Source organism: Monodon monoceros, unplaced genomic scaffold (assembly GCF_005190385.1).
Source record: "Monodon monoceros isolate NGI ecotype Baffin Bay Population unplaced genomic scaffold, NGI_Narwhal_1 Super_Scaffold_1, whole genome shotgun sequence".
NCBI lineage: Eukaryota > Metazoa > Chordata > Mammalia > Artiodactyla > Monodontidae > Monodon > Monodon monoceros.
Genome location: NW_021703765.1, coordinates 66,026,088 through 66,041,074, shown reverse-complemented (window position 1 = coordinate 66,041,074; position 14,987 = coordinate 66,026,088). Strand labels below are relative to the sequence as shown.

Below are 14,987 nucleotides of genomic sequence, written 5' to 3'. Positions count from 1 at the left end.
CCACAACTTAAAACCTTTAGCATAAAAAGGTCAGAGGCAAGAATGTTCTTTATGGAAAGCCCATAAAAAACATGGAATTAAGGGTAAAATTATAAAAAGTGAGGCTGGGGCTTCCCTGGTGGCACAGTGGTTGAGAGTCCGCCTGCCGATGCAGGGGACACGGGTTTGTGCCCCGGTCCGGGAAGATCCCACATGCCGCGGAGCGGCTGGGCCCGTGAGCCATGGCCGCTGAGCCTGTGCGTCCGGAGCCTGTGCTCCGCAACGGGAGAGGCCACAGCAGTGAGAGGCCCACGTACCCCGAAAAAAAAAAAAAAAGTGAGGCTGAAGCATAGAACATACAGGCATTCTCAGAATGTAATCAGAACCCAGGAGGCATCTCAGATCTGTCATCCAGCCATCATTTTCTTTTTAAATCAAAGGGACAGAAACGTAATCAAGAAAATCTTGTCAGTTCTCCTTGGCAGTTGAACTTTTTGAAATTGGCTTACAGATATTCAAGAAGCCCATTCTTCAAGATTCCCAATTATAAGATCCACTTCCCCAGTCAATAAACTCTAATTGGATCTGGTGTGTCTCCAGCATGGTAAAACCATCAGCATTTTGTTATGCAAAAAATATGGCCCTAACAGCTAATTAGTGGTTCTGTATTTAGTGAAACTGTTAAAGCCTGAACATTTAATCCTGATTTAATCAAAGGGGATTTTTACTTCTGAAATAGATTTACAAATGAACTGGTTAAAAATGGGTTTTGCTAAACTCAGAAATTTCAAGCATAAGACTTCATTTATATACTGTGGCAGAGTTGCCATTATCATTTTAGTCTCTTTAACTGTACCATGACAAAGGGTCACAATTATTAAATCATATCTAGAAAGAACTCATTCGGACTTATTACTTTATTAGCTAATGAACAACAGCTGCCTAAAAATAGGGCTGCTGGTGAAATTAATCCTCCTGCTCTTAGTCGTCCTTGATAAATGCTTCCACGTTCACCAGCGAGGAGCCGTGATTTCTTGGGGGAATGAGAAAGCTGGGCTGTCTTATTAATTGAATGCCCCGCCATGGACTACCACCCTGGCGGAAGATTTGCTGAAAGCCGACATTAGCTCCTTGATCTGATCTATGGTAATGCACCTCTCCCACCTCTATTCACTAGGCTTTCACAACCTAGTGTCTTAATTGCCCTGTTCCCACAGAAAGAGATCTTACCTGCCCCAGGAGCAAGCAGCCAGCTGTACAGGTAGCCCGCAGCCAGGGAATAGTAAAGCACTAGTCCCCTCTGGCCATTAACCATCTCTAAGATCTGATCAATAGTGACTGGGGAGTAGGGGTCAGAGTCCTGCTGTCCTGTCTGCCGTTCTACCAGGAGATCTGCAAACGCCCTTGTCCGTCCTCTTTCTGCCACGGCCAGGGCTTCATCATGATGGCCTAGGAGACAAAGGCATAGGCTGGGAGTCCACGGGGAGTATGATTATCAGAGAGGGTTATCAGGTACAGAGACCCCAGGCAGGCAGAAACCCCACTGCCTCTCCACGCCAACGTGTGGCAGACTCTCAATGAGACTGTTTCAAATTCAACCCCCTGCCTCAGATGACGGGTGCAGTGACCACTCTACTCAAACCCCACATTTTCAGATTCCACCCCACCGTAAGCCACCAGGCTTCCCTGTCTGGCAGCCACACCACAGGAAAGCTCACTGTTCAGAGCAGCCATCCTCAGCCCTGCCCACTCTCCCCCCACATCCTGAGTTACTCCCCGGCCTCCTGGCTTCTGACCCCATTCACTTGGCTCTTTGGACCTGATGTTCTGCACTCTGGTTACCCTCTCGCTTCCTTGCTCAGCTTGGATTCTGATTTGGCCTTGGCAGATGAGCCCTCTAGGACATGGCTCTTGACCACCTTTCTATTTCTCCTCGATGCAGCCCCTCTGTGCATCACATTGCCCAGCCCTGTTTCCACATTTTCCACCAAATTATACCTCTGTGCCCTCACACATGCTGGTCCATCTGCTCAGTGTGCCTTTCCCCTGTTTACTGAAAACAAGGAATCCCAATAGCTGTCTTGCCTATCTCAAAGACTAAACGAGGCCCTATATGTGGAGGTGGCTGGTAGGCATTATTCAAAGCACAGTACATATAACAAGTGACATTATAATCACTAGAGCTGATACCTCATTCCATTCTGGGCTCCCACACACTTGCTTCTCGTCTCTTCTCATTCCCATGGGCAAAGGGTTCAAACCTCTGAGGTCTCTAATTCTATGAAACTGCTTCTCTCTTTCAAGCTTTTCCTCAGTCTTCGGATCCAACCTCTAATCCCACTTCATCTAAGAAACTAGCCTGTAATCTAGTTTAAAAGCTAATGCTCAAATATGAGAGCACAAAAGATAAAGCAACATCCTTTCAAGTTAGGATTATTAGAAGGAAGACAATGCAAAGGATCTGCTTACATCATAAATATACAAATGGAAGAGTTGCTAGAACCAAGGTCCAAAGAGAGGGCAGGCAGAGGCAGGAGACCAGATGCTGCAGCCCCAAAGCCCTTCAAGGATGCCCTGCTTCCTACAGTCTGAGTATCAGTAGAAAGCGGGGATTTGTATATGTGTATGCAAATGTCTTCTTTTACCCTATTAAGTTATTAACTGGAACAGCAGGGACGATTTCTGTACACATTGGAAAATTGGCCCCAAAGTGCTAGACAGACTTAACACTGTGATTATAGTAGATAATAAACTGTAATCGCAGGCAATGAGCACAGTTAATAGATACATTTTTCAAGGGGAAATTTGAGTATTCATACCCATAAAGCAAAGGACAGGTTACTGATAAGGCCTCAACATCCAACTTCAAAGACATTGTTAATTCCAATGAATACCTCCTTAACCCAAGTTCTGGGTTGGGGAAAATGGTCTGCAGAGATGGACAGGCCTGAGGAGAGGGAGAGGATGGGGTTGCTGGAATAGGGTGGCTGAAACAGTTAAGGCCTGGGTAACGGAGGGTGGATACTGTCCCAGTGCAATGCAGCCCACAGGCCTGGGAGCGTTGTCACTGACTATGTCACAGCCTTGGGGGCAGACAGTACAAACATTTATTAGACAGCAACATTAAAAGATGTGTGGCAGTAAAATAGGAAGAGACCAGTGTCTTCTCAGGTACCTGCCCCCAGGTACTAATGGGCAGAGGGAACCTGGTGGGAGCACCTGCTTCAAGCATCCCTGTCTCCAGGACACCTTCTCTGGCTCCTGGGTCTGTCTGCCAAGCCACTTGGTTCCCATAGCACCCGAGTCCCTTTTACTCTAGTGCCAATCACACCCTCCCGGGCTCCCGACTTCTGTCTCCTGATAGGCTAAGAGCTTCTAGAGGTCAAGAACCGGGACTTCTTGACTGGCACTCGGCACACACAAATATTCATTGCTTGAATGAACGAATGTTCAATGGCTGCGTTGTGGTTGTGGCTTCAGTCTGCCATGACAACAAATCATATTTCATCACAGCACTCACTAAACGACTCAGACACAGGGGTGCACGAACACAAGGTGGGAACCCCCACTGCTCTCACCGAGGCTGACGAGCACTCGCTGCAAGGCCTGGTAGGAGGATGTCTGCAGGTCAAAGAGGGAGAGCTTGTAGTCCGTGCTCAGCTGCACCTCGTGTCGGATCGTTTCAAACAAGGCTGATGCTCTATAGAGCTGCAAGGAGGGGAAAAGAACGTTATCTGTTTTCCAGAAACCACTGTCTAGCCGTTCACCGACTAGGGACAATTTTTGCTCACATCTTGGTACACAACAGAAAAATTGTTTTAAGAGATTTGAAAGGATGAATCTTTTTCTCCAGGTAGGTCTTTGTGGACCTGAAAAGGCATCAATTAGATCCTACTCAGTAAATTATAGTTTGTGTAATCAATTTTTGACAGACAAGGGGATCTAAAAGACAGGGGTTATAGACTCATAGTCTGAAACTTGTGGAAAAAAATCAGCTATGAACGCGATCAAGTGCTGATTTTGATTAAAACAAATGAAAAGCCTCTCCTCTTGTAATCAAGTAATTCACCACCCCAACGCCTCACAGTACAGAAGGGCTGGAACTGGAGCAGGTGAGGGGGAGCCAGGCTGGAGACGCCTGAGGCTGGGGGGAAAACCTGACGGCAGCCGCGCTCTCAGGAGGAAGGCTTCTTGCAGGCAGTTCAGCTGAACCAGATGCTGCTCTGCACAGCAGTGCTCCAGGGAGCCACGTCCACTCACAGGCACACCCTGGGACCAGACACACGACACTCCTAAGGAGACACTGTCCTGCTGCTCTAAGGGGACCACAAGACCTTTCTCTGATATTTATATGTGGAAACAGTATCAAATTTTTAATTCATGCAAATTTAAAGAATAGAATTCTAAGGCTAAGGGACTTAGACTAGGAGAGAGGAATGTATTCCCAACCCTGCCACTAATTTGCTGGGTGACTTTTGGTAAGATTCGGAACCTCAGTTTTTCCTCTGTAAAGGGATGGTTATCACTCTACCTCACAGGGTTATTAAGGAATAAATCCAGTCAGTGAAAGTACTTTGAAAACTATAAATATCAGTACAAACTTTAATTTCTGAAACCAGAAAACTAGAGAATTAACTTTAAATTGTAAAACGTCATAACATCCCAGGATGCTGTGGCACAAGTTCAAGCATATCATGTCCTCACTCCCTGTGAGCACCTACGACAGGAGCCTGGGTTCACCAATCCTTGGCCCCCTTTGCTAGCACAGCACCCTCCACAGCAAGCGCTGCCTCAGCAGTTGAGCGTGTGATTTTAGATGCCATCTCACAATTCCTCCAACCTGACGGAGGAACCCATAAGTCCAGGGATCTTTCTAATTTGCAGAGCCAGCACAGAGCAGGTTTCTCTTCAACTATTTGTGTGCATGCAGAAACATGAACTTTGTGTGTGTGTGTGTGTGTGTGTGTGTGTGGGTGTGTGTGAGAGAGAGAGAGAGGGAGAGAGAGAGAGGGAAGGGAGGGAGAGGAAGAGGGGAGAGAAGCATCTAGTGATATAACTAGAAACCTACAAAGACAGTAAATCCAATAATTATGAATTCTTGGATTATTTACTTCTGTCATAAAATGTATATAATTTCATATTAAGGTTTAATGAGAAACAATAGCACATAATACAAGAATTCCAAAGAAATTATTGAGAAATCTATCATACAAGTGAGTAAGAGTCTTTACTATGGTTCAACACTTCTGGGCTGATACAGGCTGGAAATCTTGTATGTCAAACCCAAGAGCACAGGTCAACACCCTCTGGCAAACGTCATCACTACTAGGATAGTAATCCCAAGGTCTTCCATGCTTCTAGAAACAAAGTCCACTCAGGACAGGGTTCTCCTGCTCACCTGATGTTGGGCTTCCTCCAGGTTCCCACTCGCCCAAAGGGAGAGGCCAAGACCATGGCGAATTTTGGCTTCATCTTCTCTTCGGCCCAGCTGCTCTGCTAACCTTAAACCTGAATTCAGATAGAGAAATTTTGAGGACACATAAAAGACAATTCCATCCTGCCAAGGAGTTCTGGAGCATAACTCTGGCTCAGGTGTATATGAAGAGTGTTAGCAACGCAGCTAGTTAAAATGCAGGACAAAAGCAGAATCAGCCAGGGCAGAGTAAGCATTTTTTTTCAAATTCTGTGTTGGTAGTGACCTTTCCAGGTCACTCCAAGTTGCCCCAGCAAGAGCTCAGGTGATGGCTATCAGCAGGAGACAGGTTTGCAGGGCAGGCAGAAACACTGAAACAAATGGAACCTAACTGGCTGCCCTCCCAGCTGTGAAATCCCTAGCTTTGCAAATGAAAACTCCTGGCCTATAAGTTTACCTAACCCAATTCTCTGGCTGGCAGAAGTCTTTCTTGAAAGTTCCATAGTCAAGTACAGAAGCCCAGCTACTACTCTTTCCTATCACATGTGCACAGCATCCAATCAGTGTTGACGAGAGACACATCAGATGTCCTCCTGGAAGCAGAATGCTCACACCGCCTGACCCTGCCTTCTGTTACTGAGGCCACTGAGGCATTTCAGATCCAATCTGCCTTTCCTTTAAGGCTGAGACTTTGATGTGCCTCAGCGGGGTTGCAGAGCAAGAGCTATTATGAGTTGAAAGCTTTAAATGAGATTGTTCTCATTCTAATGGCCTTCAGATAGGCACCTGCAGTTTGGGTCACTTACTCACAGGAAGCTTCTGGATTTCAGGACATCAGCAACCTCCAGAGCTTTGTGGGAGTCAAATCTGAAGGCAACCATTTATTGTATTGGCCACTAAGCAGTTCTCGGCATCACTTGGCCCTCATTATCCTGCTCTCTGTACACAGGAGTTAGCTTGTGCTGAGACAGCAGGAAAGCTCCCACACTACAACTGCACACACCAAGGAAGGACTTCTTCTTTCTAGTCTAATTCAGGGTGCATGGGAGCCTGTCTCTGAGCATGCTGGGCCCACACAATTTCAGACTTTCGAAAAGGAACTGAGTCAGTTGAGAGGCTAATAAAAGTGATACTCGGGTTCAAACTCATAAAATATCATGCATCTCAAAATGCACATAACTCAGAAAACTTAGAAACAGCATTTTAAATTTAAATCATGTCACAGGGTAACAAAAACAATATGTATTTGCAAATTATTCACATTTTAAAATACTTCATAGAGTAGGAACAGAAATAAAAGAAATGGTTCTTGGGTGAAAACCAGGAGGAGACCGGTTGTTTTAACCTTCAACAAGCTAACCATATTCATTCAGCAATATAGCTCTCCCTGCTAGGCCTGGGCCTCTGAGTTGGAAGTCAAAGTCATTGAGGCAGCTCCTCCAGAAGGTATGTTCTGTGCAAGGCGGGACTTGACTTTGCTTCCTGCTAGATCCCCAGCGTGTAGGACACTCCCTGGCCCATAGTCAAAAGTTCAACAATGAAGAGCTAAAAGCCCACTGGACAGACATGGTATCTGTCCTTCCCCAGTTTCTACCTGCTTCTGCCTCTTAGGAATCTGACCCACCCATCCAGCCCTCCTGGAGCCTAGTTTGCCAGAAACTAGTTACATGACTCCAGGTAAGTCACTAAATTGCTCCAGCCTCCCTTTCTTCAGTTGCAAAAAGAAAAGAAGCTGGATGAGACCAGTGGTTTTTATCACGGGTAACCATACAAATCACGTAGAGAGCTTGTTCCAAAGGCTCTGACCAGGCCTGCCTGTGAGATTCTATTGCATGTGGGCAGGGGGATGCTAGTACACAGGCCTGTCTGAAAGCCAGGAGGGAGAGAGAGTACCGAAGTGGTTTCCAACTGAACTGTCCCCTCACTTCAAGAGGCTGCAGGCCCAACTCAGAGCACTCAGAAAGGGCCTCCCAGGTGTCTTGCACCTGAAACAACTTATGCAAAGAGGCATCTGGTCAGGTCCATGAGGTACACCAGGCTCTCCGGTAGAGCACATCCACGAAAAAGACACTGTGGAGATGGTGCGATAAGAATTTAGATCTCTGCAAAACTTAAAATTACAACAATAAAAATAGAGCTTTCCATAAGTATAGAATTGTTACAGTATCTCAGGCAAAGCAGCTGCTTCATGAAAATAACATTTCAGGAAGTACCAAAGGACACAGTTGAAAGGCTGTCATACACTGGGTCTGAATTTAATAGTTTTCACAAATTCAATTGAAAATCGCCCCCAGTCTGTTAGAATTTTACCAGTCTAGTTTCAGGAAACCAAAAGCCACCTCTCATATTTATTGCATTGAGGCAGAGCTCCCACTGAGTGGGAGCCAAATCATGTCTGGGAAGTGGCTTCTAGCCTCTCAGTAATCTCTCAGCCTGCAGGCCAGAGCAAGCCTGGTCTGTGCAGAGGACCACAGCGACCATCAGCCCCTGGCCCATTCTCCACTTCATGTGCTGCTTCCCTCTCTCCCAGCTTCCAGCTGGGGATCAGAAGTAATCGTGGACGTGACTGCCCCAGCCCTGCTCTGTTCTTGGGAGGTCGAAAGAACTGCATACAAGGTCTTGTGTGGTTCCTGAGGTCAGGAAACCTGGGCTGAGCCCCATGCCGCCACTGACTGACCACATGGTCAGGATCAAGCCACTGTAGTCTCTGAGCCTCAGGTCACTTAGCTGCCAATGGGAATAAAAAGATACAACTCTCATGGTTACTATGAGAATGAAATCCAATTAGATAAACTATGTATGCCAAAAAATTCTGGAAACTATAAATGACAGTTTTTGCTTGAAATCAGCAACCATTTCCTTTTACTAGTGAGCCAAGAACACCGTATCTGCTGTTTTTCCCTCCCAGGATGACAGGATGCCATGTGCCCGTGTGAGAGGAAGTGCTTTCCAGAGGAGGGTTCCAAAGGGGTGGAGGGCAAACACACTGCTGTGGGGCTCCTGCTTGGTGAGGAAGGAAGTGTCCAAGGCCTGACTGTGCGCAGGTAACTGCATGGAGCCTGCCGGAGAGGAGAGGGGGTGGGGGGAGGGGGTGAAAAAGAGGGGAGGGAGGGAAGCAGTCACTTTCTGGGCCTGCCTGAAATAAGCCTACCGTGGCACCAGCCCAGCACGGTGGGTAATCAGCACCAGGAAACCTGGCTGATGGCTTGAGCGACCCTCAGACAGGTGCTTCTGGATTAGACCCCGGCTGCCACATTGAAATGGACTTCCACACAGCTTTGATACAGCTTATTTTCTAAAGGGACAATGGGTCCGGAACAGCTGCGCATTTTTCCTCTGATTCAGGCCCTTAACTTGTACACTATTAGATCTAACTTGACCTTGTGTAGAATGTGTTTTTTACTCAGTAGAGGGCTCTGAAAAGCAAGGAGGGTGTCAGCTCCTTGGACAGCTGGCAAGCAGAGCGAGACAAGCTGGGTAATGCATCCTGGACAGTGGAAAGCCTTTGTACTACTAAGGAACACCCAGTGGGGGACACCATGGTTTTGGAGTTGAACTGACGATGTGGTCTCTGAGATCCTCACTCCATGCAGAGGTGGCCACTCACACCGTGGCTGGGCAGACTGTGAGCTCAGTCTCAGGGTAGACCGAGAAGCCGTGACAGACCTTTTCACTTACCTTCCTGCAAGTACATGACTGCCTGGGAATAGTTCTGTAAAGCATGATGGGTCCTTCCAAGGCTACTATAAGACACCGTCTTGGCCACCAAGTCGTTCATCTGTGCAGCGATGCTCAAGTGCTGTTCTTGATAGACCACGGCCCTCTCAAAGGTGCCCAGGGACTCGTAGGTCAGGCCCAGGTTCCCATAGGCCCGTCCCTGGCACGTGGGGTTGTTGGTTTCCTCTGCTATCTGCAGATCCAGCTGGTGGTACTGCAGGGCTGTATCGTATTCCCCCATCTGCTGGTAAACGCCCCCCAGGCCACAGGCAGCATCACTTTCCAGAGCTCGGTCTTTCATCTCTCTAGCAATGTTCAGCTGGCGTTCAAGGCAGGAAATGGCTTGTTCGTAATTCCCTAATTGGCTGTGCAGACTTCCCAGCTCTCCATAGGCCTGGGCTTTATTAAAGGCCTCCCCGAGCTCATGGGCAACCACGAGCCTCTTTTCAAAGCACACAAGGGCTTGCTGCAAGCTCCCCATTGCCCTGTGGGGGATGTAGACAGAAAAGCAATGATATTATTTTGTGCAGGTGCAGACATGCTAAAGCCCCTGAGAAAATGAAAAGCATTTGTCACTGTCACTTACTACAGAAGCTCTTAACTTCTCTTCTAGCTAAAATCTATCATGTGACCTTAGAGTGAGATGCAGGGGAATTTCATAATCTGGAAAGCAATTCAAAAGTCATCCCTTAGTGACCTTCCCAAGAGCTTGAGATTCAATGGGATATATACCCCAGAGGAAACATAAAATATATTAATAGGCACAATGATAGCAAGTGAACTGTTTGGTTCTTTGGGCCTCCCAATTTCCACTACTGCTTAGACTATGTTTTTGAAATCACTTTACAATGGCTATAAATCTTTCACCCTGAGCTTCTCAGAGCACTCTGCGGGTGATGATTTAGTCTGACCCTTGCCCTTCCTCCACTCCAGGAGCCCTAGTCCCCTGCCTATCTGGAGAGGCCGTATATTCTGCAGACACAGACACCTTCTTGGGTTGCCCACGTTCAGAAGGAAAGCACCACCTTGGCCAACAGTGTATCTTTTTGTGCTGCTAAGAGATGACACGATAAGAGTGAGAAGAGCATGGATTCTGGCGGCAGACCAAACCAGTTGTGTAGGACACATGAATTCCTTTTCCTGAGCTTCAGTTTCTGGATGCTAATAAATCCCACATCCCATAGCAGGTGATAATAAATGTAGACTAATACAGGATTGCTATAAATATTAAGCAAGATATCTATGCAAGGTGGCCAGCATGACAGTGTATGTTTATTCACTCCCACTATCATGAGGTGGCTTTCCCTAAAAGCAACAAAATGGGGTCCAGGTAATTGGTGGGTATAGGTGTTATATTAATGAACACATCCATATAATGTGAGGGGCATTCAGAAGATATAAGTTAGATCAATTCATTCATCTTTCCCATTCCTATTATCTCTTTTATTCTGCTCATTATGATGTAGTCAGAAAGGTAGTGCATTTGGAGTCAGAGAGCCCTGGGTTTAACCTCAGTTGTCCCTTTTAAGCTGTGTAATCTTGGACATAAACTCTGGGCCTTAGTTTCTTCCTATATAACATAAGGGTAAAAATATACCCTGCTAATTTCACAGAATTATTGGAGGAACAAAATGAGGTATGCATGGAAATGATTTGTAGTCAATAAGCGGCCATGCAGACATTAAGTGGCCATTACTTTCACAACTGCTCTTTGTGCAGGTTTATCAACCACATTTGTCCTCTGTCATTTTTACCTGTGTCCATTTCCCAGGCCCCGGTAAGCCTTGGCTTGGTCTTGCATGCGATTTAGACTCTGGGCAACAGATAAATATTGTTCATAGTACTTTATAGCTTCCTCATAGTCACCCAGGGCCTCGTAGCAATCCCCCAGGTTGCCATAGGCCCGGCCCCTGTCGAGCACAGACTCATTTCCACTCAGCTGCTGCAGCATGGCCAGCTGCTGCTCGAAGTAGCCGATGGCTTCTTCCATCACATTCATGTTCATCTTTGTGATGCCCATGTTGCCATAGACCTGAGCTTCTAGACTCGGATCTTTCAGCTTCTGCCCTAGATCCAGCTGCTCTTCATAACACTTGAACGCCATCGTGTATTTCCCAAGGGCCATGTAGACGGCTGCCAGGTGCCCATGAGCTCTGCACTCTCCCGGCAAGTCGCTCAGCTCCTGATATACCTCCAGTTCCTGTGTGTGATAACCCAAGGCCTTGTCGTGTTTCTGGATCATTCGGTATGCAGTGCCCAGGGCTGCATATGCACTGGCCTCCAGTCTTCTGTCCTTTACATGGTGAGCCAAGCCCAGCTGCTGCTCATAGAATTTTATTGCACCACTGATATCTTTTTTACAGATGAATATATCGCCCAGGTTCCCCAGGGCTCGAAATTTAGCCTGGGAATTATTCAGGGACTGGGCTAGGGACAGTAAGTACTTCTGACACTCTTCGGCTTTGTTAAAATTCAGCAGAGCCTTGAATGCTAAGCCCAAGTTGCAGTAGGCTTTTGCTTGGCTCAATTTGTCATGAAGGTCTTTGGCCAGGGCCAGATCCTGCTCATAGTACTTCACCGCCTCCTGGTAATTTCCAAGGCAGTAATGGGCGTAGCCAAGATTGTGGCAGACCTTCCCTTCTCCTTCCATGTCTTGAAGCTCGGGAGCAAGCCGGAGGTACTGTTCGTAATAGGGGGCGGCCTGGACGTACTCCCCTCGAGAGCAGTGGAAGTTGCCCAGGTTGCTGAGGGCCCGGGCCTCGCTCTGGATGTCACGCAGCTCCCGAGCGATGTTCAGGTGGTTCTGATAGTGCTGCAGGGCCCGGTCGTGGGCACCCAAGGCCTGGTAGGCCACGGCAAGGTTCCCGTGTGTGGATGCCTGTGAGGCACGGTCATTCACTTCCATGGAGATCTGCAGCTCCTGCCGGTGGTACTTGACAGCCTGGTCGTACATGCCCAGAGCATTGTAGGCATTGCCCATATTCCCGTAGGCACGGCCCTGGGCGGCGTAATCACTCAGCTCCTGGGCGATGCACAGGTGGGTCTTGTGGAGTTTCAGTGCAGTATCATAATCACCTTTCATCTGGTGTATGATTCCTGAGAAAGGGAATAAAACAACAGAAAAGGGTTGAAATGACTGACTAGCAATATAGAAAAAATGTAATTTGCAACTCGATTTATACTCAAATACAATCCAGATGAATTAAAGAATTTAAAATAACAGAAGGTAGAATTAAATATTTATCAGCTCTCCAGAGGGGGGATAGCTTTCTAAGCTTCAAAGCAACAGGAATAAAAAAAAAAAAACTGACAGATTTGGTTACAAAAATAATAAGTTTTATACTATAAATATATATCTAAAATTAAAAGCCAAACACAATACTGGAAAATATATGAATTATACAAAAAAAATTCAATAGCTATCGTGTATAAAGATTTCACTTGTTTCATTTAAAAAAAAATCAAGACCCCAATTTACTGAAATAGGCAAAAATAGTAAAAGTGAGCAGACAACTCACATCCAAGGAAATACAGAGTAACCACAGGGGAAAATGTTAATTTCTTTTAATAATCAAAGAAATGCAAAATAAAGCAACCCTGAAGTACCATTTTACTTCTACTAAATTAGCAAACAAAAAATTTAAACAATACCCTATACTGATGAGGTGGCCCTGAAGCTGGTAAACACATCAACTGCTGGACACAAACGGGAACAGCCTTTGGAGGAGCAGCATGGCAAGAACCACACACAGTGCTGCTCAGACCCTGCAATCCTGCTCAGGGGAATGTCTTCTAAGGCAATCATACAACAAATGCAAAAGCCGTATGCATAACAATCTTCACTGCACCATTATAGATTAGCGGAAAATCAGAAACATCTTCAATGGCAAACAACTTGGGGATTTTATAAGTACATTTTGGTATATCAACTCAACAGGGGATTATACAGTCATTAAAAAGATAATTACGAAGTCTATGCAGAAAAATGGGGAAAAAAGAGTTCTTGCAATAATGTTAAGTGGAAAAAGCAGAAAACAATGCTGCACGCTCCCTCACAATGACTAGGAAAATGAATCTGTGCACATGGACAAGACCTCGAGGGTATTATGCAAAAATAAAAACAGTTGCCTTGTTAGGTGATAGGCTTTGAATGATTTTTGTTCCAGAATTTCTTGTAATTCTGCTATCTAGCTTTTACAGTCAACAATAACAGCACTTCAAACAGCCCTCATAAACTATGCTATAGCTGCTAAGCTAAGCTGTTGTTTTTACAAGCAGTTCAAAATGAGATATATCATAAATATCATAAATATAAAGTAGTTCCAAACGAGGGATATAATAAAAGTAACTTGGGAAGCACCTTTAAGGACAGCCTGGTTCATTTCAGTTGGGGTTGGGATGGGGAGGCACAGAAAAGGCGGAGGGATCTAGTATGCAAACAGGTTTCTCTTCGCCCTTGGTTTTGAACATGCTTTTCTGTGCATCAACGTGTGAACTTTGCACTGGTGACCAAAACCTGCAGAAGTATAAGAACTCAAAAACACCAAGATGGGTTGCTAAAATGTCTGAACTGAAAATAGAGGCACTGAGAAAGCAAGCTATCGAAATCCAGCCTCTGCAATTTGCTTATCTCTACACCTTTCATTCCTTCCTTCCTTCCTTCATTCATTTACTTACACACTGACCCAACAAATATTAACTGAATATTTATTGTGTACTAAGCCTTGTGGAGGGCAGCACACAGGGAGAGAAATGAAGACACGTGTCTGCCCTCAGAAAGCACACAGGGTCATAAGGGAGACGGTCATGAAACAAATAATGTCAATACACATAATAAAAGCTGAAGTGAGCGGGGCGTGGGAGAGAGAGGAGCATGCCAGGGCCACTCCTCCGGTCCTGACTTCCTCCCCTGCCTGCAGCGGAGGTCTGCCCGGCCCCAGGAGTCGTGCTGAGCTCTGGGTCCAGCCATCTGTATGACATTAACTGGATTTAGGGCACTGGATAAATCATTTAGCCTCTTTGAGGTTTTTTAGTTCATCTATAAATTGAGGAAAATAATAATCTTGATACCAACCTTAGAGGACAGTAATGAGGATCAAATGAAATAATGTATGTGCAAGTGCATTGTAAACTATAACGTGAAATTCAAATATTAGTTACTGAAATTACTATATACTTCTAGGGAAGGGAATTCTCGAGGTGGTAGAGATTAAACAAACTATGGTAATTCTTCTGTGTATTTTCTTTTATGAGTAAAATATTTCATAGTTTAAAATAAGCAAATCATGGTACTCTATATTACGGAATAACATGGTGCCATTAAAAATGGTGAAGTAAAAAAAAAAAGATGAAATAGAAGTTTATATACTGACATGGGAAAAATTATATTAAGGGGTTATATGGGCACAAACAGTACATTTAATAAAAACATTAATAGGATGTATGTATATACATACATGTTTATACTTATACATACAGCATACATTTTTTACAAAGGTAACAGTAGTGATCTTTGGTGAAATTTTGCTTATCTGTGTTTTAAATGGTTTTCCTATGATGAATGCACAACACCTGGTTAAAAATTACTCAAATTTTTGAAACTCTGCTCTAATTAGAGCAACATTCCTGAGGACTGGAGATGTCACTGGCATCCTAGCTGGAAAGGTCAGGTTTTCAGAGCCTGTCTCAAGGTTAGAAACTCTAAGCTGCCAAAAGGCACTACCTCAGCATCACCTGAAGGAAGCCCTCTTAGTGACAGAAACATTTCAGTTCTGAAGACCTGAATGTGGCCTGTATCCCTAAACGGCTTTTATCTAAAGACAAAACTTGTAGGTTTCAAATTTCCAAGTATCCTTAGAGGAAATGAATCATTTATTCC

General features: G+C 45.3%; 1 protein-coding gene across 5 annotated transcripts in view; it reads right to left on the bottom strand.

The window, feature by feature from the left end:
- The window catches only part of TTC28 (tetratricopeptide repeat domain 28), a 579,401-nt gene that overhangs the window by 92,881 nt on the left and 471,533 nt on the right, over positions 1 to 14,987 (bottom strand). For all 5 annotated transcript variants that reach the window (XM_029219000.1, XM_029219007.1, XM_029219015.1 and 2 more), the window contains 5 exons: positions 10,864 to 12,205; positions 9,071 to 9,594; positions 5,378 to 5,487; positions 3,558 to 3,687; positions 1,210 to 1,428 (listed from right to left, as the gene is read on the bottom strand). In XM_029219000.1, coding sequence (XP_029074833.1) covers positions 1,210 to 1,428; positions 3,558 to 3,687; positions 5,378 to 5,487; positions 9,071 to 9,594; positions 10,864 to 12,205 — 2,325 coding nt within the window. The remainder of the gene's footprint in view (positions 1 to 1,209; positions 1,429 to 3,557; positions 3,688 to 5,377; positions 5,488 to 9,070; positions 9,595 to 10,863; positions 12,206 to 14,987) is intronic.